The 24,191-nt window shown below is 41.5% G+C and overlaps 1 protein-coding gene across 4 annotated transcripts in view; it reads right to left on the bottom strand.

Moving 5' to 3' along the window:
* LOC112982978 (ubiquitin carboxyl-terminal hydrolase 12-like) overlaps positions 1 to 19,965 on the bottom strand; it is a 31,403-nt gene extending 11,438 nt beyond the window's left edge. Inside the window, exons 1-4 of one of the 4 annotated variants that reach the window (XM_064518098.1) lie at positions 19,722 to 19,965; positions 6,667 to 6,747; positions 2,175 to 2,388; positions 1,027 to 1,253 (exon numbers count right to left, since the gene is read on the bottom strand). In XM_064518098.1, coding sequence (XP_064374168.1) covers positions 1,027 to 1,253; positions 2,175 to 2,388; positions 6,667 to 6,747; positions 19,722 to 19,769 — 570 coding nt within the window. In that variant the 5' untranslated portion in view covers positions 19,770 to 19,965. Of the gene's footprint in view, positions 1 to 1,026; positions 1,254 to 2,174; positions 2,389 to 6,666; positions 6,748 to 19,092; positions 19,268 to 19,721 lie in introns of those variants that run through there. The other 3 variants (XM_064518099.1, XM_064518100.1, XM_026099777.2) reach the window with 3 other exon arrangements.
* Between the last annotated feature and the right edge of the window lie 4,226 nt (positions 19,966 to 24,191).

Genomic DNA, 24,191 nt, shown 5'->3' with positions numbered 1-24,191 from the left:
AAATGGGAATATCTAAAAAAGAAAAAAAGAATAGGAAAAAAAAAAAGGAAAATAAAACCTTCCTTGCAGAACATCTCTCCCCCTTGAGCCTTCAAGATGCATCTGCTTACTTCACCGGCAAAAACAAATTTTTACCACTGAGAGCTCTCAGAGCTGGAGAAGTTTTAGCTGTATTCCACTCTGTTTTGTAGACTAATAAAGCCTTCTGCTGCATTTCAGAGTCTAACAGTAGATACTTATATAAAACGCAGAAACAGGCAGCTGGATTTTCATCTAAATCGTGGGATGGGTTAGCAGTTAGGGAAACCATCTTGCCATTTGTGGAACAGTCACATTTAATCTCAAAATTCTTGAGACAGAATCTAATTAATGCCATTTTTAGAATTTCTATTTACCATATAGCTACAATTTCAGATTTAAAATGCCAAGAGCAGTCACTTCATTTGTAATCATTTCTCTTTTCTTCTCTCCCCATCTTTTTTTTTTTTTTTTTGAATATTATTTAGTCAAAGCAGCACATGACTAACTGCAAATTCCTGGTCTGAAGGTGGTATGGTTCTTCTAATTTTAGACTTTCTGGCACTTCTTTTGCTGTCAAATAGAGTGGCTATGGATCAGCATCAAGAAGCACAGACTTTCATTTCAAGAACCATTAAATTCAGTTAATCCCAGAGTTAAATAAGCAGTGAGTAACTCTCACGTATAAACACAACATAAACTATCAATCACTGACACAAGAAATAACACGAAGACAAAAAGGCAGCTCATATCAGCCAGGTGCAGACTGCCTTGATGGAAACAGGGAGGAGGAATAGAAAAAACACTATGCTTTTTCTGAGAAACATACCTTAAAGAGTATTGGTTTGAACATAGAGGTGATACAGTCATAAAATAGGCTACGCTCCATATTTTAATAGAGTGCAATTTCATCTATCCTAATAAATGAAAAAGTGTGCTTAGTATTAGGGAAAATGGTCCAGAACCTCTGAAAAATCTAAGAGATGTTTTGTTTTGTTTTAAACGTACAGCCTCACAGTTAAGACATCTGGTTTCATTGGTTAGTGTTCCTTGGAAGATTTCATGGACCCACGTCAGATCAGTCTTGTCTCCTTCTTCACTCTCGATGCTGCCGTTCTGGAGTTTGCCATTCTGTTTCTCCTGCTTTTTCTCTTCTTGTAGTAAATCAGCAATAGTGTTAAGTAGGTAGTTTAGGAATTCATGTGCATCCTGCTGCATATAATTATCAAACAATTCTGGAAAGGAAGAGAATAGGGAAAATGAAAAAATACAGATACTTAAAAATACCAAATTACTGTGCGTGTCCTTTCCCCTTCTCTGCTCTATTATATGACTATGAATTATTTTGGGGTACACTGTTGTTATCCTAGCAATGGATATTGGATTACCCTTACCTATTCCTCAGGTTGCAATAAACAGGCAGACAGCTGAAAGATTATATAAAGGAAAATTTGGGCATTTCTTGGAATAGAAGAAAACGACGGCTTTTTTTTTTTCCTTGGCGAGTGGGAGAGAAATAAAGAAATTCTTATGTGTTGCCTTGGGCCACCAGTTCATTAAGTCCAGCATCAAGGGGCAAAAATTCCCCTGCTATCATCAGCCTGTTATCTTTTCAAGTCCAAACAGAGATGATAAATCAACATACAGAACTTTCCTTCACAAACTATCCCTGGGAAATAAACGTCAATTCTCATCACACAGAATTTATCCTACCACAAATATAAGAAAGGAGGTTAAAAGTAGCTAAGACTCCTTAGAGGCTTTAATTTTGACCAACTGTGCAAGGTCTGCTTAGCACATGACAACTTCTGGCACAACCCAGAGTGTGCAGACTTGCGGCAGACCTCTAGAGTTCATTAGGCCAACACAGAATAACGGGAGTACTGAGATTTCTGTACACATGCTGTACTTTATTTCTGTACTTACTTAGACCAAGATACCTAGATAATCCTCTTATGACAGAGCACAGTTAATTCTGATATAATCTCTCTTCCTACGTTACAGAGGTGGTGAAATTCACACCGCAAACTGGAGTTCAAAAATCTCCCCAAAATCTGACAATTTGGACTCACTTATAAAGAGAATTGTGGTGGCATTTTAATATGCTTAAATATCCAATGTTTAAATCTGCATGAGGATTTCATTTACTCATTTACCGTTTTCCTTCCTCAATCGGGAAATAAATTTCTTGGGTGGGATGACTCCCACCTTCTTCTTTTGCGTAGCAATACTGTTGAAGAGATCAGAGAGGCATGTCAGGAGGCTTTCCTTCTTTCGGGGCTGCACTTTGTATGCCAAAACTTTTTCCCGAAATGGACGACAAAAATAAAGTGCCTGTAAGACTGAGTTGCAGTAGCAGGTATTGCCGAACTGGTTAAAACAGAACAAAAGGAAAACAAACATTTTCATATTAGGTCTGTTAAAAGGTAACAAAAGAAAGAGGTCACTCATGAAAAACGCTGTATATTGAAAACAGAAAAGTTATCTTCCAAAGTTCATTTATTGCGGAAGTACTGACAGACATTTACTAAAAGACTCGTCCTTGTATCATCACAACTAGAAACAGCAAGAAAAGGAAGAGATGACAACAGTCACAATGGGAACAGGCACAAATAAAACAGGAACCCACTGACATAAGCAAAAGCCAATTAAGGGCTCAGCACAGAATCTAAACTCGTGGCGACACAGCGCGCCCCTAGTCCCGGGCAAGGCCGATCCTGCTGGCACTGATGTGAAGAGGTGCCAGCGACACGGCGTAACACAGGGACGGGGAAACAGGAAAACGAGGAGACTGCATCCGTCAGCATCACCGCGTCTCGTCCTCTCAACTCCATTACGGTAACAAGAGCTCAACACATGAACTCGTGCTTTAGGGTTGCCCGTGTCAGATAACAAAATTAGCCTTTTGAGAGAGCTAGCAAGATATACGTTAAATATTTCCTGTTTACAATGAAATCTTATGAAAAGTACATGATGCAGGCAAATGCAAAGAGCAGCTGTTTTGCATCTGCCCTATCTGGAGGCAGTGTCATCTCACAGAGAGGAGGACAGTGACAGCCCAGCTTCCAGAGGCAGCGTTCCAGATTGCTTAACAAGGACTAACACTTAAACCACTGAAAAATCATCTAAAGCAGCGTATCATCTAAAAGAAATATAGCATGCTTGAGTTTCTTCTCTGCAATTTATTCTGCAGCTGTGCCGTACAATGTTGTTGCTTCCAAAGGAAAAAAGGAAAAGAAAAAAGAAAAAAGGATTTTTAGGTTTGCCAGTCCCCAGATATTCTGGTAATGAGATTCTGTATCTCAAGAGCATCAAGAGCAAAATATTTTAAATAAACAAAATGAACATACAAATAATCTGATTACAGAACATGGATAATCATATTAAGCGGTACTCAGAGAATATGGCCACTAGTGTTCACCAGAATTTGGTATAATTACTGTAGCAGAATGATTCAAGTTAATAATCAGTTTGCTGACTGAGAGAAACAGAAAATTAATTTGTACAGCTCAAAAGGTTACAGCCTTATACATACATTAACATTAATTTATACTATATGCAAACAACATGGAACAACAGTCAAAACTTATTTACATGAGCAAAACAAATATACAAGCTGAGCATGTGAATTAGGATAAAACCTAACTCATCTGTTTATTAGTGATCTAAAAAAATGGAATAAACATCACAGTAATTAAACTTGCATGCAAGACAAAATAAGCAAGAGAAATATCCAAATCAGTGAAGATCTGTCGTGATTAGGTACTTCATCTTGGAACAATCACACCTAATACGTTTGTCTATAATAATCCCAGAAAATATTTTAAGGGACAGAAGAACGTAGGAGTTAACCTTGTTAAAGAAATGGGAGGTCATGGTGCACCCTAAGTCAGTAAGTTTACAAAGCAAGTAGTTGGTGAGGATTTTAGGACTGTATTCATTTCTGCACAGAAATTCTTAAAACCAAACAGAAGAGTTAAAGTTCAGTCCAGACAAATTTTCTAAGTCAGATGCAGGATGCTTTGTAGCAGTCTTAAAGAGACATGAGAAATAACACACTTCATGGCATGTTTTAAATTTTACAAATGTCCTTTTAAACAGTATTTTAGCTTGCTTTGTTTGTTCCTAACTTTACATAATAATGTGGAAGAACTTTTCTTTCTCCAATCATTATTTTGCCTGTTTATGTTTTAGATAAGTCACTGCATGCCAAGCACTTTACAAAAAGACCACATGATGTATTTAATTCAGAAATTCTGGCTTTTTTAATGTTAGAAAAAAATCCTATTAACTTTCACAAGGCCTTGATTTGCTCAAACTTTTGAGTAAATCAATTACTGATTTGCCCTTCTCTGTATTATAGACAGTTCTCTAAAATAAGCTATTATCTAGCAGTGTTACAATTTTAACCTCAATCTGTTTGCATTTAGAAATACAATGTAATCAGGTCTTCCCAGTCACAACCCTAATTTTTCTGGAAAAAGAGCGATGTAACCATTTGTCTTAGACAAAAAAAAAAAACACAACAGGAAAAACCAGGTTGAAAAAACAGGCTGGCGTGGCAGTCCTCAATGAGCTGCTGAATATTTGCAATCCTAGAGTGACAGGCACAGATCAAATAGACAATTGATGTGGATAAAGTCTAATCTGACCTAAAGTACAAAGGAAAAAGCAGGTACAAACATGCAAGTTTTAACAACTTTTTTTGTCGTGGTTTCTCTGGTATAAATAAGTTTTTCAAATGCCAAAAAATTTGTTGCTTAAAACTGACTATTTAGAGTCAACACAATCTAATTTCAAAAATTTTACACTGCAATGTAAAATTCAAGTTTGAAGACTCACTTTAGGACAAAAGCTTTTTAAAATGAAAAGCAAGACCCAATTCTAGAAATAAAGCACTGTTCCATCCCTTGTACGCTGCTGTTTCACATCATCCATAATCCATTTTAACAACAGGATGCCAAAAGAAGCAGTCAGACCCTTTCCCCCGCACCCCTCCCCTATACCCCGCGGTGGCTCTAGCAAATGTTTGACTGCAGGGAAGCTGGGTCAGCTCACTGATCCAAAGAGAAATCTAGCCTTTAAAAAAACCGTCCATGGGTTCAGCACCTTTAGTGCAGGTTCAGCACGTTTACTAGTACTGATGTAAAGGAGAAACAAGAGTGGGAATACCTGAACAAGGAGTAAAATGGGACTGCTTTGTGCAGCAGGATTGCAGTGCATGACGTGCAACCACATTCCTTAAAGCGCTCCAATTTATTCTGTCTCATTAAAGAACTAGGAATAACTCAGGAAAAAGCTCTCCAGAACAGCAGCACGAAAACGACTATCCCCGAGAAGCTGATTGCGAGAAATAAAGCACAACAGTATTAGTCATATTTTGTCCTTCTAAACAGAGTATGGATGTGGGTAAAGTAACTCTGGTTATTTTTAGAACGCTATTTTTTTCCTCACAGTATTCATCACTCTGCTATTTATGTTACAATTGGAGATGCCTTCCATTTTTCTTGTTATGGTGCAAACCTCAGAAGCTTTGGAATGGCCATTAACACCATACTTAAGGAATATAATTCAATGTCTTTAGATAGGTTGGTGTCTGAGAACACAAACTGCTAGAGACGCACACAGAAATCAATTAAATGAATTCTAATGCACTGCAGTAAATAACACTTCAGCAGCGATGTTAACCTTACTTGGGGCATCAAAAGGTAGATCATTTTGTTCTTCAGTTTTCTATGAAATGTGCCTAGATGACCAGCAAACAGAAATGTACCTGGGTTTACACTGAGTTCTGCCAAAATTGCATATTCACATCATAAATAGGATACAGAACCACTGTATCATCTATATCTAATTTCTTATATAGCATCATTGGTAACAAAAGCAACAGCTGCCTTTCTCCTCCAGAAGCACAGGCAATATTACACCCATGCTCCATTCTTTCCATAGTTAACGTAGACAGACATCTCTTACTGTCCAACAGATCCTAGTCAAATCAGATGTATGCAAACTGACAAATTTAAAAAAAAAAAAAACTTTTTAAAAGGGCTCACTGGTATAGAAGGCAAAAAAGGAACATTTCTACATGCTAAAAAATTATCAGCCAAGTAAACTTCATTTATCTCTCGGCTATGTCGTCATGTAGAAGAACATCCACGAATCCCACAAGTGGTATGTTTTTAAAGAAGTAATGCATTTTGGTTTAAAAACTTCAAGGCTTACATACATTGTCATATCAGTGTTACATCGAATATCTTTGCTCTAGAAGGAGCAAAAACCATGCTCTCACAGCATTCGTACTTTATTAGTTAATGTTCCTTTCAGCATAATATTACAATCCTATAATTAGAAATGTGCCCAAGTAGGAAAGTTTCTCTGAAAGCCTTTTAAGTTAATAAATATACTCATTTTTTCAGTATGTAAGATGAGATTTCTTTCTTGGTTATAAAAAACAAGGCATAGCATCATGTGGCAGGATGTGGTGCCTATGCAGATTCCCACTTTGTGTCAGAAGTGCCCAGAGATAAAGTTCTGAAACAGAATCCTGTTACATTCAAAATTAAGATTTTGAATTTATTCAAAATTTAATTAATTATCATTAGGATATGACTAAGACAACAGCATTTAAAGTAAAGAAAATTCACTTACATTGACCAAGCCAAAGTAATGCTCATTCACTGGGAACTGTTCAGGACCAATCTCTTTCTCCAAAGCAGAGGCATTGGCGCCCTGCAAGGAAAAAATATGCATGATGTTAGAGGAAAAGGACCTTCCTAAAAACCATCCAACAGAATCCATGCCACTCCCATAGAAACAAAAAAGCCAAGAAAAGGTGTTACTTCCATGGAGGACTAGCATTTAAAGTATCATCTGTGTTCTTCAAAATGTAATCAATCTGAGACTTTTTATTTATTATTATAAAAGATACCACCGTTTCACTTACAAAAAACCCCTTCTTTATCAGCCTGAATTACAGCAGACCACTATAAGATCCATCAGAAGAGGTTTTACCATTTGAATTTATTTGAAAATTAACAGAGAGAAAGTTGTTCTCATTTAAGATTTCAGGTTACTCACGGTGACATAGGAATGACAATCTAAATTTAGTGAAGTATGCATTATAAATATAAAGAAACTTATAAAACACAGAGAGAATAAACAGAAAACATATAGGTTTAAAATTCCATGAAAGAAAAAAATGGCTTTTTTCCCTAAACATATTTCAACATGCTTTGAGTACCTGTTATAACTTCACTAGATTTTTTAATGCTGCTGCAGTTTCTTAAAATAAACGTAGCTGATAAAATTCTTTTTAGAATATTAAGTACAAAAATCCAGATTTTATAGCTGTACAAAAGAAAGACTGCAAAACAAAAATACCAGGAAATGTAAACCATGTCCACCCTTATTAATATTACGATAAAGGGCAACAAAAAACATGCTGAAGAAATAATTCTGTTCCTTATTTGCATCTCCATCATATATAAAGAATTTTTGAAAAGCTTCTTGCCTTTAATGCTACTTTACATCAGAAATCCTCTCATTTTCTAACCTCTTTTTTCTGGAAAGCATAGTTAGGAAAGAGACAAAAGGAATGTAGAGAAGAAATGTATTAGACATTACTTAAATTCAGCTCACCCCTACCACGTATTAAGCTTACAGCGTATTTCTGAATAGATCCTTGAGGCTCCAGCAATATAATTAGGACAGAAGTCTAGATATGACTGAGAAATACCACTATACATCCATATGGGCTTACTTATGCCAGAGAAGAAGAACTAAAGCATACCAACCTTCTAGTTTTAACTTTGACTTTGTCAGCCTCAAATTCGAAGTGGCCTGGGCATCTCTTTCTATTGCTTCTCTTTTTTTATCCACTGACACCTTATAGCTGAGCTCCCACTTGGGATTCGGTGCCTTCCCTCGCACCGCTCCATCCTGTTCTCCACCATTTCTTGGTGATCTTCCAACCCCCCTCTGCCGCATCCCTTTGTGTCTGTGCTGTTATCTATGGAGTTACGCTCCTTCAGCGCGGGATCCAAGCCCTTTGGGTTCCTGACTTCTGTTTTAGCTACCTAAGGCACTGGATACACCTATGACCTTCTGCAAGTAGTGAACAGAGCTCCTACAGCACAGGCGAGCCACCTTACAGCTTGAATACAGACTCCTCAGAAAAGCACTGAACTAACCCCAAAATCAGTCTGGCAAAATCCCATTCACCTACTTCCCTGAAGCTAGTAATGATTTTTTATAATTGAGAAAGGTTTTGGTCATTTCCATGAGCACTCTACTATTAGAATAAAACACAGACAAGTAGAGGCTCTGTATTTAGTCTGTTAAAGACAATCTAGATAGAACCAAGAAGAAAAGAACAAAACCATTTTCTAAGAGACAGAGAAGACACTAAGAAGTAATTTGCTTTAATAAAAGGAATGGAAACTTTCTAGTCAGATCTCTTGCATCAGATTTACAGGGAATAACATACATCCAAAAGACAGAAAACAAGGAAAGCTCATAATTATCTAGTATAAAAAACACACCAAAAACGTTGAGTGCTGATAGATTTACAAGCAAGGCTCTTTGCAAGCAGCAATTACACAGACATTTTTTGAGGCATCAGTGCCAGGTCAAGCTGCTTCTCTCATTTGTTTCCCCACATTCATTCCCCGCTCCCAACTATTCGCGTTTTCCCTCCATGATGTCCTAAAAAAAACTCCCAAAGCGAAATCTAGACATAAGATTAGCTATCTTTAGAATAAATAAATGTCTGACCAATTAAATTAATAAACAATTGTAATTTTTAACAAGAGTATGCTGTAAAGAATTTACCGACCTAAAATAAAGCAATAATGCAATTCAGCTAAACCGCCGACTTGTCTACTGCCCAAGATTTGTAAATCTGGGCAGGAACAGATGACAAATTAAAATTTCCTTAATAAATTAAATGCTTAAAGTCAGCCACAGAAGCTAACCTAACCTAACAGCTTCAATTTTTCCTAAATTTTCTGATCAGGGAACATTTTAAATCATCAAAACCAGAAGAGGGCTCAAACTGTAACCACGCGAGGAACTGAAATCCCAGATTAGCTCCTTTACAATAGCTCTGAAGTTGTAAACTCGCAAATTAAATAAGAACCTATGGAAAAAAGTACTGAAGAGGCTCCAGAAAATGCACATGTTTATCATACCATGGGAAAATAACTCCGCGGCATGCAGTATGGAGTGACTTGTGCCAGGAGCGAACGCCCAGGAGAACCATACTGCACGGGGCAACAGAGAGGCAGAACAAGCACTTTGCTTTACAGCGACAGCACAAGTTGGCCTCGGTCATGCTGCGGGAGGAATTACACATTGCATGTTTGTGAGGAAGGCAGCAGAGCCGGAGCCAAAGTTCAGCTAGTCGGGACCCGTGATCTTTGCATCGAAACTTGCAAACAGCAAATTAATCAACGGGAGATCAAGACTAGTAGGGCATGAACTGTACCCTGCTGTAGTGGAGCCTAACAAGCAACTTTGTTTTCAAACCAATGTTATATACATTTTCCCACCCCCACTAAAAGATCTCTCCAGCTGGATAAATACTTCTGCCTAAGATCACGCAAATATCCGCTCATAAGAAACATTGCGCACTTCACTGTTTTGCAAACATAAGTGCCCTAGTTCTCAACTAGAAATAAAATCCAACCAAAGTGGCAAGACTCCAAAGTACAAGGGTTTATATTCGATTATTCGATGAATTGAGAGGTGCATTTCTGTTAGGGCAAAAAAAACTCTTCTGCGCCTTACAGTATATAACACATTTATAACTATAAGAAAATCAAATTGTAGAAGCAATAAATAATGACAAGAAAAACTCTGTTACAAAGCAATTGAGTTTGGTTGGCATGCAAAAGCCAAGCAAATAAAGTGTGTTACAATCCACCTAAATGCAAAGCTCAATGCACGAGATTAGAATTGATTTCTTATCGCTAGCTCAAGACAAATAAATACTTCTTCAAAAAATTCGCAAGTGCCTCGTGAGGTTTCTAGGAGGTCTGTGAAACGCTCTCAAGGAATTGCACTGCCACTGTGGTCCAGGGAGAGATGATAAAACTTTCTCTACATAGCTCCTCAAGCAGGAACAAAACACAAATTTTTAGGGTCAATACATACTTACCTGACAAAAAAGCAGTCTAACTAAAGTGGTAACAGTGGTTTACTTATATAGTTAGACTCTAAGAGAGACATGAATTTAACACTTCCGCACTGGTGGCAGCAGCAACTACAGTTTCAGCAACTTGTAATCAGGATTTGTAATTTTTTAGAAATTGCTATGACTTGGAAGGATGTCTCAGGGGTTGGCTGCGCTTTTCAAGACCTCCCCGATCGCGTTCACACCACCCCTCGCAGAACTCGTGCTGAACCCAGAGCGAACAAGGAAGTTCAGCTGACTGCGTTTCCCCCGTCCTGGCACTATTTGACCGTCCGGGCAAAGTCGCCCGGCCCATCTGAACTACCACCGTTTTAGCAGTTCAGAATAATCCACTGATGCTAGAGGACTTTAACGGATGTTAAGCGTCAGCATTCTTGCATGGCAAACAATACACACATTTTAATCATCCATTGCTTTTGTTTGCTTTTCACTGGAAAAAATACTGCTACCAATGACCAAGGCAACCCCAACAGCGTACAGAGGATAAAATATTTCTTCTCTTAGCTGCATCAGTTATTTTTATTTTTGTGCATAATAGCATTCGTAAAAAAAAGGCACCTTTCCGAGAACATTCCTGGTATTGACCGATTTCCATCAAAAAAGATGTTAAAATACACCCTTAAAAAAGTCCCATACCCTGAATTATAGACTATCAAGCAACAGCACAGGGGATTGATAACATTCAAGCTTTTCCTCCAGTTTTCAGAATAGCTCAGGGAGGACATCACATCAACATTTGATGCACATGAGATACAGGGAAGATGGAAATAACTGAGTAAAACTGATGTTTACCCAAAGAACTCCAAAAACTTTCTTCGTGGCAGGTTTTGTTGAGCTGGGTAAAGCAAAAAGGGATGCGAAAAGCCTAGTTTCAAAAACTCTTGCCGGAGGTAGTTGTCTAAGCAAGTCATCACAAGCGAAGTGATCCTACAGTATGGCTGAAATTTTAACTGGATAACCCATCTAAAACACAATAGAGAGCTATCGCGTCTAGTAGCTTGGAAGCTGTGAATCTTTTCTGCTCAGCAGAGAAGTCTTAAAAATTTACTTCCAGCTCAAAACACCATGCAAGGGGGAAAAAACCACAGTAGACCTGATTTCTCAAATTACACTGCTAGCTTACTGCATCGCTGAAACTAGACAAGAACGAAGCACGCTCAAGCACCACAGATTATCATCATCTCTTCAGCCGGCACGTGACTATTCCTGCAGAGCACATGAATAGTTTGCCTGGCCTAGATTAAATTGACTACAGAAACTGGAAACATACCCATATCTTCCAGGGGCTTAAATACTTGTATGCCCTTAATCTCATTTGCATTTATAACTGTTTCTGTAGACAGATGGATGACAGATTGCATTGCCTGTCTGACGAGAAGCATGAAGGGAAATGACTGTTGGAAGGTGAATAAAAGTTACCGCTTTTCTCTCCACTGTGTATGAGCAGCTTTATGGTAGAAATTATAACATGGCCCAGACCTGAAGAGCTCTTGTGAAGCTGTCAATGAAACGAAGAACAGCTGGGAGCGACTGAAAACAACTGCGCAGCACAGAATGTGAACTGCAGTCTACTGAAGAGACTAATTCACACGTCCAGCATCCACAAGGGTTTAGCTTAAATTTGCAACTTCCCCCCCGCTTTGTAGTACCACAAGTTTTTACTCAGTTTCAGTGAAGTCCTAGTCCTCCACAAAACTCAGCCAAGAATGAACGAGTATCATTAGTGAACAACCAACTCTTTTTTCTGAATTAACACTTCCACTTTGAGGAATCCAGGCTTCCACTGATAAGCACCTATGCTTTGTGGCCACAGAGGTAACCTTACGGACGTGGGCATGGTTATAAAAGCAACATTGTACTCTCTTCATCAGCTTGCCAGCAGGCCGCAGAAGCGCAAAGCAGCTGCTGCCAGAGCTGCAGTAAGAAAAGGATCAGAACTAGCACAAGGCTGGGTCAGTATCGCTGCTGTTACTCAGAGCTCTTGTCAAAAATAATCAAGTCAACTCTGTCCCGCTGCTCGAGCGGAGAGTGAGCAGAGAGGCACTGAAGCTACAAAATGAGGGGAAAACCCCCCCACACAGCAGGCAATGGGAAAGGGTACGAGTGGGAAGATCCCATTGCCACCTCTGCAACAGCCTCGAGACGTGCTATGGGGAACCGGAGCAGTTGGCAGCATTTCCTCTTGCGGAGCTGAGCTTCTAACTAGGCACGAGGAGGGCGCGGGCAGCAGCCCCGCACATTTGGAGGGTGCCGGCTTCACACCAGCTCTGCCCGAATGGTGGAGCGTCTCACGTTATTAGCACAGTCCACTAGCTATTAGAAATTGGATATATTTTCTAAATTATATGAATGGCAGATGTACGTGGTAGGCTGGAAAAGAGAAGTAGGGTAACAAAACAACAAGAAACTATGGCAAAAGAAATGGGACAGCAAGCAAAGAAAAATATACCCATTACGATACTCATTAAATGCTGATACAGTGCAAGAATTATTTCTGACATGCTCTAATTATACCGCTTTCTTGAAGTTATACAAGCAAATCTGTGTAACAGCAGAAGATTATCAACGGATTTATAGACAGCTTCATTACCAGCTCAGCATAATGGGACAAAATAGTAATGATTTGTCTACTTTATTAGAAGGGACATGGAAAGTTGCAGATACCTAAACTACACTACACTTGCCAAACCAACATCACTAGAGGTTTTTAAAGCAAGAATGAAGCAGTTGCTTAAAGGACAAGAAAAGAAAGTAACTAGAACTGTGAAGCCCTTCTCATAGTTTCCAAAATTAGAACCTAGAACTTGCAGTTTGTTTCTTTTTAATATTAATGATCCTAATAAAAATCTATGAAAAATTTGGTTAAGTCACTGTGTCTATTTTGGCAAATGCCATCATTTTCAATGCTCCATTTACAGTTTATTTATAGATAGTAGGACATATCCAGAGAAGAAACTCTTGAAACCATCAGTACATATATTACTACTCTTAGAGTTTCAAAAATTTCTTATTTGAATATTGTATAAAGTTTAAAGTGTAGTTTCCTACACTTGCCTATACTTCAACTATTTTAGTCCTATCTAAAATATACAAAAGACTGATTTTGTCACCAGATTATTTTTAATGAACTGAAGAGAAATCAATTTAAAACACTCCCCATTCACAGCTCCATATAGCCCATGGAAATCTGACAACATAGCCTTTCTTCAAAGGTAAATTACTTGCTATTTATTAGCTCAGTGCAAAGTATTAATTTCAACATTACGCACTTTTTCTCCAAGCCTTTTATTCTGCTCCCATTACAATTAATATAGTTCAGCTCCAATCAAGTAATTATGGCATTGCAACTTAGGATATTTCTAAACTTTTATTACAGCTGCATGCACCCTCAGAAGCTGTGTAGCGTGGTTGTTGGTATAATAGCCAGTCGAAATAAAAGTGCCTTATGATACACTAGCTTAGGCACAGCACTACAGTACCTCGGCTTTTGGACTGGAACCAGCTTCTTCCCTCCGAGCTCACAGCATGCACCTGCCTGCAAAAGCCATTTCCCTAAAGAATAATGTCATCGGGCAAAAATGGGAAAGAGATCTAGGAGAGGTTTCAGTATAGAGAACATATCTGGTGTACAAGTCTTGCTGGAGTCTCTCTCTAATTATTCTTTTGACTCTTTTTTTTTTTTAATACAAATTGGAGCAGGAAAAGATTTAGCATTTGAAAGAAAGCTGGGAAGTGGCTTTCAAGTTGGGCGGAAAGGCTCCAAGGGACACCACCATGCAGAGCTTGAGATTAGAAAGCCTGGTTAAATATACTGCATGACTAAAGAATGGTTTTAAAAAGTCAACACCACCACCACAGTAAAACCAAATAGGCCAAGCCGGAGCTACTTAAAACCTGTCAGGGAAGAAATCTGAATGAGATGATGCATTTCATAAGATCTGCCTACGTTTACTTCACTACAGTAACTGTGATAATAGGCCCAGGCTCAGGGCTATTAAGACTACTGTGTGGGGGAGTGTGGAAGGAAGCAGAACTGGGGCTGTACTTCTGAAACAGTTTATAAAACATACAGCCATGATTTTTTAAACCTCAGAATTAGATACGACTTCCCCATCTTCTAAAACATCTCGGTTGTGTGCAGCACTGAAGTCAGATAAAAAGCGCTGTCAGCTCAGCTATCCCACACCACGATCTAGGTTTTGAAGTTACCCCTTTCCATGCATTGAGGCAGGCTGTGACTCTAGGCATAACAAATTATGGTAAATTGAACTTTGGATTCCCACACTCGGTATGCTTATACAGGCAAAACAAACTGATAATCTTGAAAGGAGCAGGTAGTGCAGTGTCATGGACTTCCCAAGACTCCACACTTCTAAATACTACAGAATCTTCCTCATCTGCGCTGAATATTCTGCGCACAGAAATAACCATCTCTGCCCACTCTGGCTGCTACCAATATCATGGAGACTGCAGTGAAGCTACAAAACACTATCTCAAAATAAAGTTACTGCCACCAAGTATTTCAAATCTGAAATACAGTTCTAATTAAAGCATTTTTAAATACTTTATATGCTCAATAAACTGTTCCATGTAAATGTTTATTCAGTTAGGAGCTAGTCCTGCAAGGTCCATGGGATCTGTGCCTTATTTACCAAAGCACAGCAAGACATAAATACTTGTGAAATTCTATAATTTTATGCTCTTCAAAATTAGACTGTAAAAGGTAGGCTCCAGTAAACAGGACATACAGAAAAAATGCTTGATTAAGGGTAGGAGACACAGAAAGAGCCTCAACTTTTGAAATGTGGTATTGTAAACAGACTATTTCACCCTTCTTAGCCACTCTCTCCAAGATTACATAACCACCCACAACTAGTTCATCCACCTGAAAAGAGTCCCACAAGGTTTCTCCCCACCTTGGGTTTCTCTCAATTGACCCGGTGAAAACGCACTAAGTAAGCATAGATGTGTCTTGCCAGCACAGCTCTCCGAGGGCCAAAAGGCAGCAAGATAAGAACACACACAAACACACAGACCTACAGGTGTATTCAAGGCCCAGTATTTCCCAGTATTGTTTTTTGTGAGGCGTAATAACATTTCAGCTTGATCTTCACGCATCGATGTTAAACAATATAAGAACGATACCGTGAGAAGTGAGGAAGCCAGTGCCAACAGAAGGCAAAACTTAACATTACAGATTTATGAAAGGGCTGCAACTTCAGACATTACACATGTACAAGTTAGACAGGCATGGAGGTATGACAGTAAAGAAATTCGGACACAGGCGCCATCAATGCATCTGAACGTGTGCGTGTTCACAACTCAGTGCATGAGAGGTTAAGCGGATAAATCACTAGGGAAGGAGATGAAAATATAAAACACAATATAATGAACAAAACAGTGATCTACAGCGCAGCCCTGTATTTTGGCAACAATTCTAGGAATCTCCCAAACTGACATCTGTAAGAGTAAATACTGAAAGCTGTTTACGTTTTTAATAGGAATGGATGTACAAGAGATATGTATATAAATACAAATATACTCAAGGTCTTAAAAACATGTTAGAAGTCCTGACTAATGAATAAAGTAAGAAACATGCAATAATACAGAGCACCTCTTGAACTATCTACACACTGCTGTTTTATCATCTTTTCCCAGCTATTCATACCTTATTCTTAAATTGTGATAGCTCCTATACTAAAGGCTCTGCTAGGATAATACCTAGTTTCAAATAATGAACCATATACTTCTCACAGTTCCCTCAGTACTCCCTGGCACAAGGATTATGTGAAGGCATGAAATCTTGAAGTTTACAGATAACCTCAGATCAAAACAGACAAAGGGACAACACAAAAACTCATCCATGTGGTAGGACTCCTGCATAATATCAAAAAACATGCTCAAGAAACCTGCCTGCTATCCACCCAATGTCATTTTTCTAGTAAAGCTAAAACAAAGTTCTAAAAATGTAGGTGAAGCAGCAGTAGAGACAAACATTGTACATCAGTGACATGAAAGCCCTGCTGGAACTGAATAATGTAAATTATTCAGCTGGCAAATGGAAATGTATTACTTACAAATGATTCAGTCATCTCTTCACTACCACGGAAGTTAATAATTACACCCATGCTGTACTGATTCAGAGGAGCAGAAGAGATCTACCACCAATTTGTACGTTGGATATGAGTTCTTCAGGCATGTCTTGCTGGTTTAGCAAATAATTAGACATGAATCTAGTGGGAAGCGTCTCTAATTAGCTTACCAAGAAACACCAATACTTCTGTAAACTGCTGATTTGGTGGAAAGTTTGTAGTAAGCTGTCTGAGGAAGGAAAATATCAGATCTATGCTTTTGATTTTCTTCCATGCAAGTGCTTCGTTTTGCTCCTCCAGATGCCAAAAAGCTATTGTTAATGCAACAACAATAACAAACCTGACTCCTGACTCAGATTTCTGGGTTAAGCCTCAGTCCTACAACCGGCTGTCACAGCCGATGGGCCAAGAGGCCTCCAGCCCTCCGCAGCGCAGCAGGCACATTCGGGTTCAGACAACGCAGTCAGAGCCACACGACTCGGTCTTCATTGCCGTCTCTCCTCAGTAAGGCAGGGTCTGAATCTCTCCATGACTGTGTATATGCCACAGAACTACAGAGATACTGGGTTTTACCCATTTTTTGCAACAGGAGCTAAGCGCTCATCATGAAGCAAGAGGGGCAGGGCTAAAAGACCAGCCTCAAGACTGCTTTCCCACTTCTGTCTCCTAGTTAGTTTTGCAGTCACTTCCCAAAAGAAAAGGAAAGCTCCCGGACTACGTGAGAAAGACAAGGGCTGGGAAGCAAAATTAAACCAGAGGGATACAGCAAAGAGCCAGAGCTCTAGCTGGTAGCTTTTGGCTACACATGTGTCCTGTCACATGGTGTTGGCGTCCTTACCAAGCAATGAATCACACTCGAATTAGCATGTATTTTCCTACAAACTTCCAATCTTCGCAACGCTACAGTTGCCACATGGATGTTATGCAATCGTAAAAAAAGGCACGGCAGTGGCATACAGGAAAGGCAATGATCGCGAGGCACAGGAGAGATGATCCGCACAACAAAAATCTGGAAGTTATTTTAGGGAAGGAGATCTGATTAAAGTCTGAATTCATTAGTAGACAGTAATGTAGTTACGGCACTGAATTTAATTTTTAAAGAGACATTGCAGAATACAGGAGTGACTACGAGATGCAAAGTCAGGAGCACCAGTCCTCACACTGCCGACCAACGAAGGAGTCTGAGAGCATTATAAACCCGTGTTTCAATTTTCCAGCCTGAAACGCAGATGATGACTAGAAGTGTTGTAAAAATTGGGTATTTTACTAAAAAGATGTAAAGTACTGTGCAAGCACTATGTATTAGCACAACGCTGAAGAAAGTAGTTTCCCAAGTAGACTTTATTGACGTAACTGACAGATTTTATAAAGAAAGCTTAGATTTTTCACATTATGACACAGCAAACAATATTTTTATTTACTAGATGTTAACTCAAGTAAATGCAAATAAGCTGATTCAATTTTTAAACATAGCACCTAGCATCTTAAATTTCCTGTGCTAGCTGAAGAAAAAACAGAGTAAACTTGACTGTGTGTTTAGCCAACCTGTATATACACCTACAACGCTGATCCTGAAAAATATTTGATGAAATGGATACATAACAGAGCTATAACACTTTCTCCGGGGGAGAAAGACACAATTATTTTTATGTTAGCAGCACTGCTCAATACTTTCTCTCTGTAGAGAAATGAAACAGTAACTTCTCTTGAAGCAAGAACAGTAAGCAGAATCTGCTTCCCAATGCTGTAATATGCTGAGAATATAATAGTTAAAAACCTCCTCTTGAAGAAACTACTACTTCAGAATGGACATTAATACAGTACAAGTATCGCCTCGGCTTCTAGCTTCCCAAACCAAATTAAGATAAGCACAAGAGCGGAAATGAACCCAATATAAAATATTTGTAGCCAAGATTTCTAAAAACAGTCACCGAAACATTGGAACGACTGTATTCAAATCTGGCTAGACACTCACAGGATAATGCATTGCCTTACATTTGCCCTCTTAATCTGAGGCTCAGTCAGCTGATCTCAGGAATGCATCCAAAATATTATATGGGATTGAGTCAATCACCTGCCTCTGGGGTAGGGAACTCCACAACCAAGCCATGATTCAGACACTTCTCATGACCTTAATTTCACCTGTGTTTGCAATGGGGAATTAGAAATACAACTTATTTTGAAAAATCTAGTGAGATCAGTGAGTTATGTAGCTCCGGAGGGTCTTCTGCAATATTTAACTTGAAACTGTAACACCAGCTATCCATTTCTATAACAAGAATGTTTTTTTTAAGAAGTATTAATACAAAACTATGAAACTCCAAACACTCAGCTTTGTATAACACCACCACAGTTCTGTTCGACTGGATCTCACATTAATCAAAACTGGTAGTCAGTACCCAGTACCTCAGTTGATTTGGAGAAAAAAACAAACAAAAAAAGCACAAAAGCATACACCCCGTACACACACCTGAAATCAGTCCCAGCAAGCCTCTTTTGACCCTGTAACCCACTATCTGGTTTGCATCAGACACTGTTTCAGATGAAATATAGAACTTAAGTTTGACCACTTGGAGTAATTAAGATGCAGGGCTACGAAAAGCAAAATACTAAAATGGGATACTCTCTGCCAGAGCCACAGTTGAAATCTGGCAGTTTAGCTCTCTATTACGGTTTATACTTTTCACTGCGAATAGTTGTACAGTATTTAGATGGGGTATCATTAACGAGATGCAATATTTTATTATGTCCCCTGCATTTTAGCGCTGGAGGAACCACTCTGCTACTTACGTGGCCGTGTAGTTTCATTAAAAATTCTGCATAATCATGCAATTATCAGTCTACTCCGGCTAGCGTTTCAGTGACGACGTGGACGATGCCCCCGCTATATGCGTTCGTATGAGATGATTACGAGGCTTTTACGGACCAGTACACGAATGTTAAATAGGGCTTAGATGTCACAACTAACGAGAGTGAACTCAACTGGGGGGGAAAAAATTACGTTTTCGATTCCCTCGGATCATCCCGCTCCGAAAGGCGCCCGCCCCCCCTCCCAGACCCGCTGCTGCTGCCGCCGGGCCGGGGCAGCCGTCGGCAGCCGGCAGGTTTCTGCGGGGAGCTCGGGGCTCCCCCGGCCCGCGGCAGCGGCGGGTCTGGGCAGCGCGGCTGGCACCGCGCCCGCCCGCCCCGGCCCGCCCCGGCCCCGCGACCAGGCGGCCGGCCCGGCCCCGCCCGGGGCGCCGCTCCTCCCGCCAGCCCCCCCTCCCCCGGCGGCGGCGCCTCCCGCGCCCGCGGCCCCCGACGCTCCCGCACCCGCCTCCTCAGCTGCGCGCCCCGCGGCCGCCCGCGGGCCCGGCGGTAGGGCCCGGCGCTGCCCGTGGCCACTGCCGCCGCCGCCGAGGCCGCGGCGCGGCGCTCACCATGGTACAGATGGAGGCGAGTCTGCGGACCGTCATCAGTATGTCCATCCGCCCGGCGCGGCCCCGCTGCCCGCGGCCGCCCCCGCTGCCGCCGGCGCCATGTTGGGACCCAGCCGCCCAACTGACAGCGGCAGCCGCAGCCGCAGGTGGCGCAACCGCCAAATGGGGCCGGGCGCCGGCGGTGCGGCGCCCAAACGGCGCCGGCTGCGCCCCGCGGGCCGCGCCCCGGCGGGCCCCCCCGCGCCGCGGCCCCCTGCCCCCCTGCTCCCGCGGGCCGCCCCGCCCCGCCCCGGCCGCGGCCCCTTCCGCCGCCCTGACCTCGGGGGAGCAGCCGGGGGGAGGACGGCTCCGCTTCCAAAAGGCGGGTGTCAGGAGGCCGGGGTGTTTCCGCTCCGCTCCAGCCGCCCGCCTGCAGCGATGCTCCCTGCTGCCCTCGGTCCTCCCCACGGCATCCGCTGCGGGCCCCGGGGGGAGAGCTCGCGCTCTAAAATACACATATAATCTCCTTATAAAACATGCAAAAAGTGGAAAAGGACACATGGTCCTTGAAGGCTTTCCATGAGCAGCGAAGCAACAAAATTAGTGACAGGAAATACAGAAATAGCGAGGTTTGTACAGAGTTGGACCAACTTTAAATATAGATTCAAGCAATTCCCTCTCTTCCCTCCCAAGATAGAACCGAATGTGGATCAGGGCGGTCACGACAGCACCCGAGGGCACTTCCTTCCCCCTGCCCCCAGGATCGGATCGACTTTGCGCCAGGCACGGACGTGCTGCTAAAACGACCATCTTGTCCTCGACATCTTGGGAGTTACTGCGAAGCCCCGCGGCCTAGTCTGCAACGTGCTCTGCCCGGGCTCAGGCCCTGCTCAAGGCGAAATCCTGAGGGCGCAGAAAAAGGCTTTTTGCTCCTGCACGTCACGTGCGGTGCTGTTCCCCTCTCATGGTTTCTTACCACCCGCAAAGGAGGCTTTTTATTAGCCTGTCACAACTACGCGAGCGTGCAGCTACCAGGAGCGAAAGGCCTGGGATCGCAGCAAGATCGTCCTCGCGCTTTGCTCATCTCTTAGTGCCTTTGTAAAACGCACGAGGAATAATTACATCCAGTCTTAAAAGCAGCTGGACATCCTCGTACGAAAAGCTCTATGGTAATGGCAAATATTTTTATTTTTAGAATGCTTCATGTCAAGAGCGCCAACAGCAATAAAAACGGAAAATCTTATAAATGCTGTAGCCAAAAGCAACACAGACCAGTAAATAAATCTGTAAAAAATTTGGTGTGGAAATAACATAATCTCTCTGCAACATGCACAGGCGCATATCTCTGCGTGGAGCAACCCAACGAGCGGTTAGTGAAATCTCCAGAATCATCCAAATGTTTTCGAAGTTACTCTGAGTTTTGCAAACATTTGCCCTTTAATTTAAGCTATTATTTTTCCAAGAAAATTTGAATTAAAAACATGCTTTTTTTAGCTAAATATAAGTCCATTGTACACAAACAATAAAAATCTCTTTTATAAACAATTCTTATTCCCCACGCAAAGGGTTATACAATCTCAGTGTGAATCCTTCTGCATGGTTTCACTCAGCGAAAAGACAATTAGACAATTCAGAAAATCAGATGAAGATCAGATTAGAAAGCCTCTGGCTTTTATTATGTATCTTGAAAGAATTCTTTCAGAATTAGAGTCTAAAAGTTATGACTCTCGAGAAAAAAAGGCACTGGAGAACATATTTAAAACCTTTGGAGAATGAGCTGGGGTGGGTGGTTTTTTGTAGTATTAAAAAACATTCTCTCAGGAAAGAGATTTCTGTACCAGTGGAAAAACACTTTGGTTAGGAACGCAAGACAACTGGGCTAGCATGTAAGAAATTTAGATTGAACCATATTAGAAGAGGAACCAGAAATCGATTGGGCTGCTTCCAAGATTCAGTCCAAGCCTGTGCTCTCACAGTTGCTTTGAGCAACCAGAAGCCCTCACAGCTGCCAAAAGAAGTAGTTCAACGTTTCCTCCACCACGGGTCTTTCATTCCTGCCCCCACGCATCTCTGCTCTTGTGTCAGCACCAGCATCCATACAAGCACATGGTGAACAGCTTGTTGAGCCTCCCCTCAGAAAGCAGATTCTCCATCCCCTCAGTCGGTTTAGTTGCCCAGCTCCGTACCTGCTCAGACTGCCCAGCGTCCTTGAGACACGGAGAACTGCACACAGCACTGGAGACGTGGATACTCCAAGGTTTTACGTAGCAGCAAAATAGTATCCTCTGTCCTGTTCTCCACATGATGGAGATGATACCCAACATTTAAGTGGCTTTTCTGGCAGCTGCTGCACACTGAGCTGATGATTTCTGCCAGTGATGACTCCAAGATCTCTTTCATAATTTATAGTGCCACTTCCAAGTTCAGCATCACTGAGGCCTACTTCAGATTATTTTTCTCTAGATGCTTTACCTTACATTTATCTATATTAAAGCTCATCTGCCAGCCTTCTGCACACTCACTCACTTCTTTGAGATCCTTCTGGCGTTCCTCAGCATTGGCACAACATACGGCTGCCCAAAAGGACTTCTACTTCTTCTTCTGTCAACTGCGTTGCCTCTCTTTGGAACAAATCTGTAGTCTTCTAAGAATATCTTTCCTTGTATAGAATATTCCCCATGACACTGCTTAATTTATCTGGTCTTTTTTGCTAGGCTGAAAATTTTCTGGCCACCCAGAAGCTGATAGATATATTACTGTTTGTTTTTATAGGAGGAATATTGTGAGGAATACTTTTGTATTCCCACTAACATATGCTTTTAATAGCAAATGGTAACAAAGGTTCCAACATCCCACAGTTAGAGAGGGGGACAGTAACACATTGTTGCTAGCTAATCCCAAGATTTATAATGCGTCCAGCTCGATAACACATTTCAAAGCACGCTGTGTATTGACTACAAGATGCTAAGCATTCTCATTTTGCCTGTTCTTGCAAAACTTCTGTGAGATTAAAGAACCCTGGTAATGAAATTTCCAGGAAAAGATCTTTCACTGTTTGGGTTTTTACAAAAATCTGGAAGGAAATTCATACCGGAGGATTTAAAAACTGTTCCCATTGGAGCCATGTCCTGCAAGACCCAAGATCCGGTGGCTGCCTCCCAGTATCTGGAGCTGGACAGCCCTCCAGACACTGTGTTCCACCTCCTCATCAGCTGACTGTCATCATGGACAAAGTAACAACACTTTGCAACTCAGCAAAGTTGATGATAATACTGCAGCAACTCAGCACAAATATTGCTTCAGAATTAGTTTTTAGAGGGGAAACTGAGCCTTAGAAAAGTGACACATCCATAAATCTTCTGAATCCTGTGCTTATTTCACTAGACTGCTGTGCATCAAAGTTCACACTCAGTGTGCTGAGGTCCTCCATGATGCTGGCACGGAAATCACGATCTTTTGGAAACCTGTCCCCTTGATTACCACTCCTTTGAGAAGAGGTGGTAATCTAGAGACCTGGCCTGATTTTCCAGCTTCCTGAGCTACCTTTATACCGTGCCCCTGGGCTCTAAAACCTACATGGGAGAACTCATGGATATGCGATGATTGAAAGCAGCTGCATGAAAGCAGCTGAGCAGAAAAAGCCTTTTTGGTGGCTGCAGCCCCTACATACACAGCCATGCCTACCATCTGCCTGGTGGGAGCGTGTAGAAGACAGGAAAAGTCTGCACAGCCAGGTCTCCATAATCCGTGGGTGGATTAGCTGCGGTGCCATTTTCCCGTAATGTCCCCGTGTCCCACACAGCGTGACAGAGCGCACGTCTCAGCAGTATGCTGCTTGCACCAGGCTGGCCTCTGCCCACTGCTGTTCAGGGCTGGCCCTTTGCAGCCCTCCGTTGACAAGTTTTCCCAAGATGAATGCTCCAGCTGTAATTTCCGTAGTTTAATTTACATCTGTTTTATATTATTTACAGTTTGGCTTTATCTGGGCCATTCCCTCCCCACTGTGCTTCCCTTTCTCTTCCCTCCTCATTACCCTTGATAGCTGGGAGTTGATTGTAGCCAGTGTACGGTTACATTTTGTCATCGCTACAGAGCTCCCAGCCGCCAGCTGTCTTACAACTGCTCCGGGTTTTCCTGGAGCGGTCATTCATCCTTCATTCCCTCTATCTCGCTCGCCCCACGGGAAGGATACCGAGTCCTTCCCGAGCCTGTCACCAGCACTAAATTCACTTTTCCACGTTCAGAGGGCCAACAGTGCCCCAGCCCAGTGCTGACCCTCATTCCGGTGGCCCCTTAAGATGAATAACATGCCTAAAAGAGCAGATCAAATGTATCTTGGAGGATATAATGTGAGCTAGCACTTTGGATTAATCCACTGCTGTGTGAAAACTGGGGGAAAAATACATGTTTATTTTCCTGAAGCGTCCCATCAGCTCCAGCACTCCGAGGGGGCCCAGCCGCAGGACACAATAGGCCAGGGAGAACAACAGA

This window comes from Dromaius novaehollandiae, chromosome 11 (assembly GCF_036370855.1).
Source record: "Dromaius novaehollandiae isolate bDroNov1 chromosome 11, bDroNov1.hap1, whole genome shotgun sequence".
NCBI lineage: Eukaryota > Metazoa > Chordata > Aves > Casuariiformes > Dromaiidae > Dromaius > Dromaius novaehollandiae.
The sequence above is the reverse complement of the archived record's forward strand: the minus strand, read 5'-3'. Positions and strand labels throughout refer to the sequence as shown.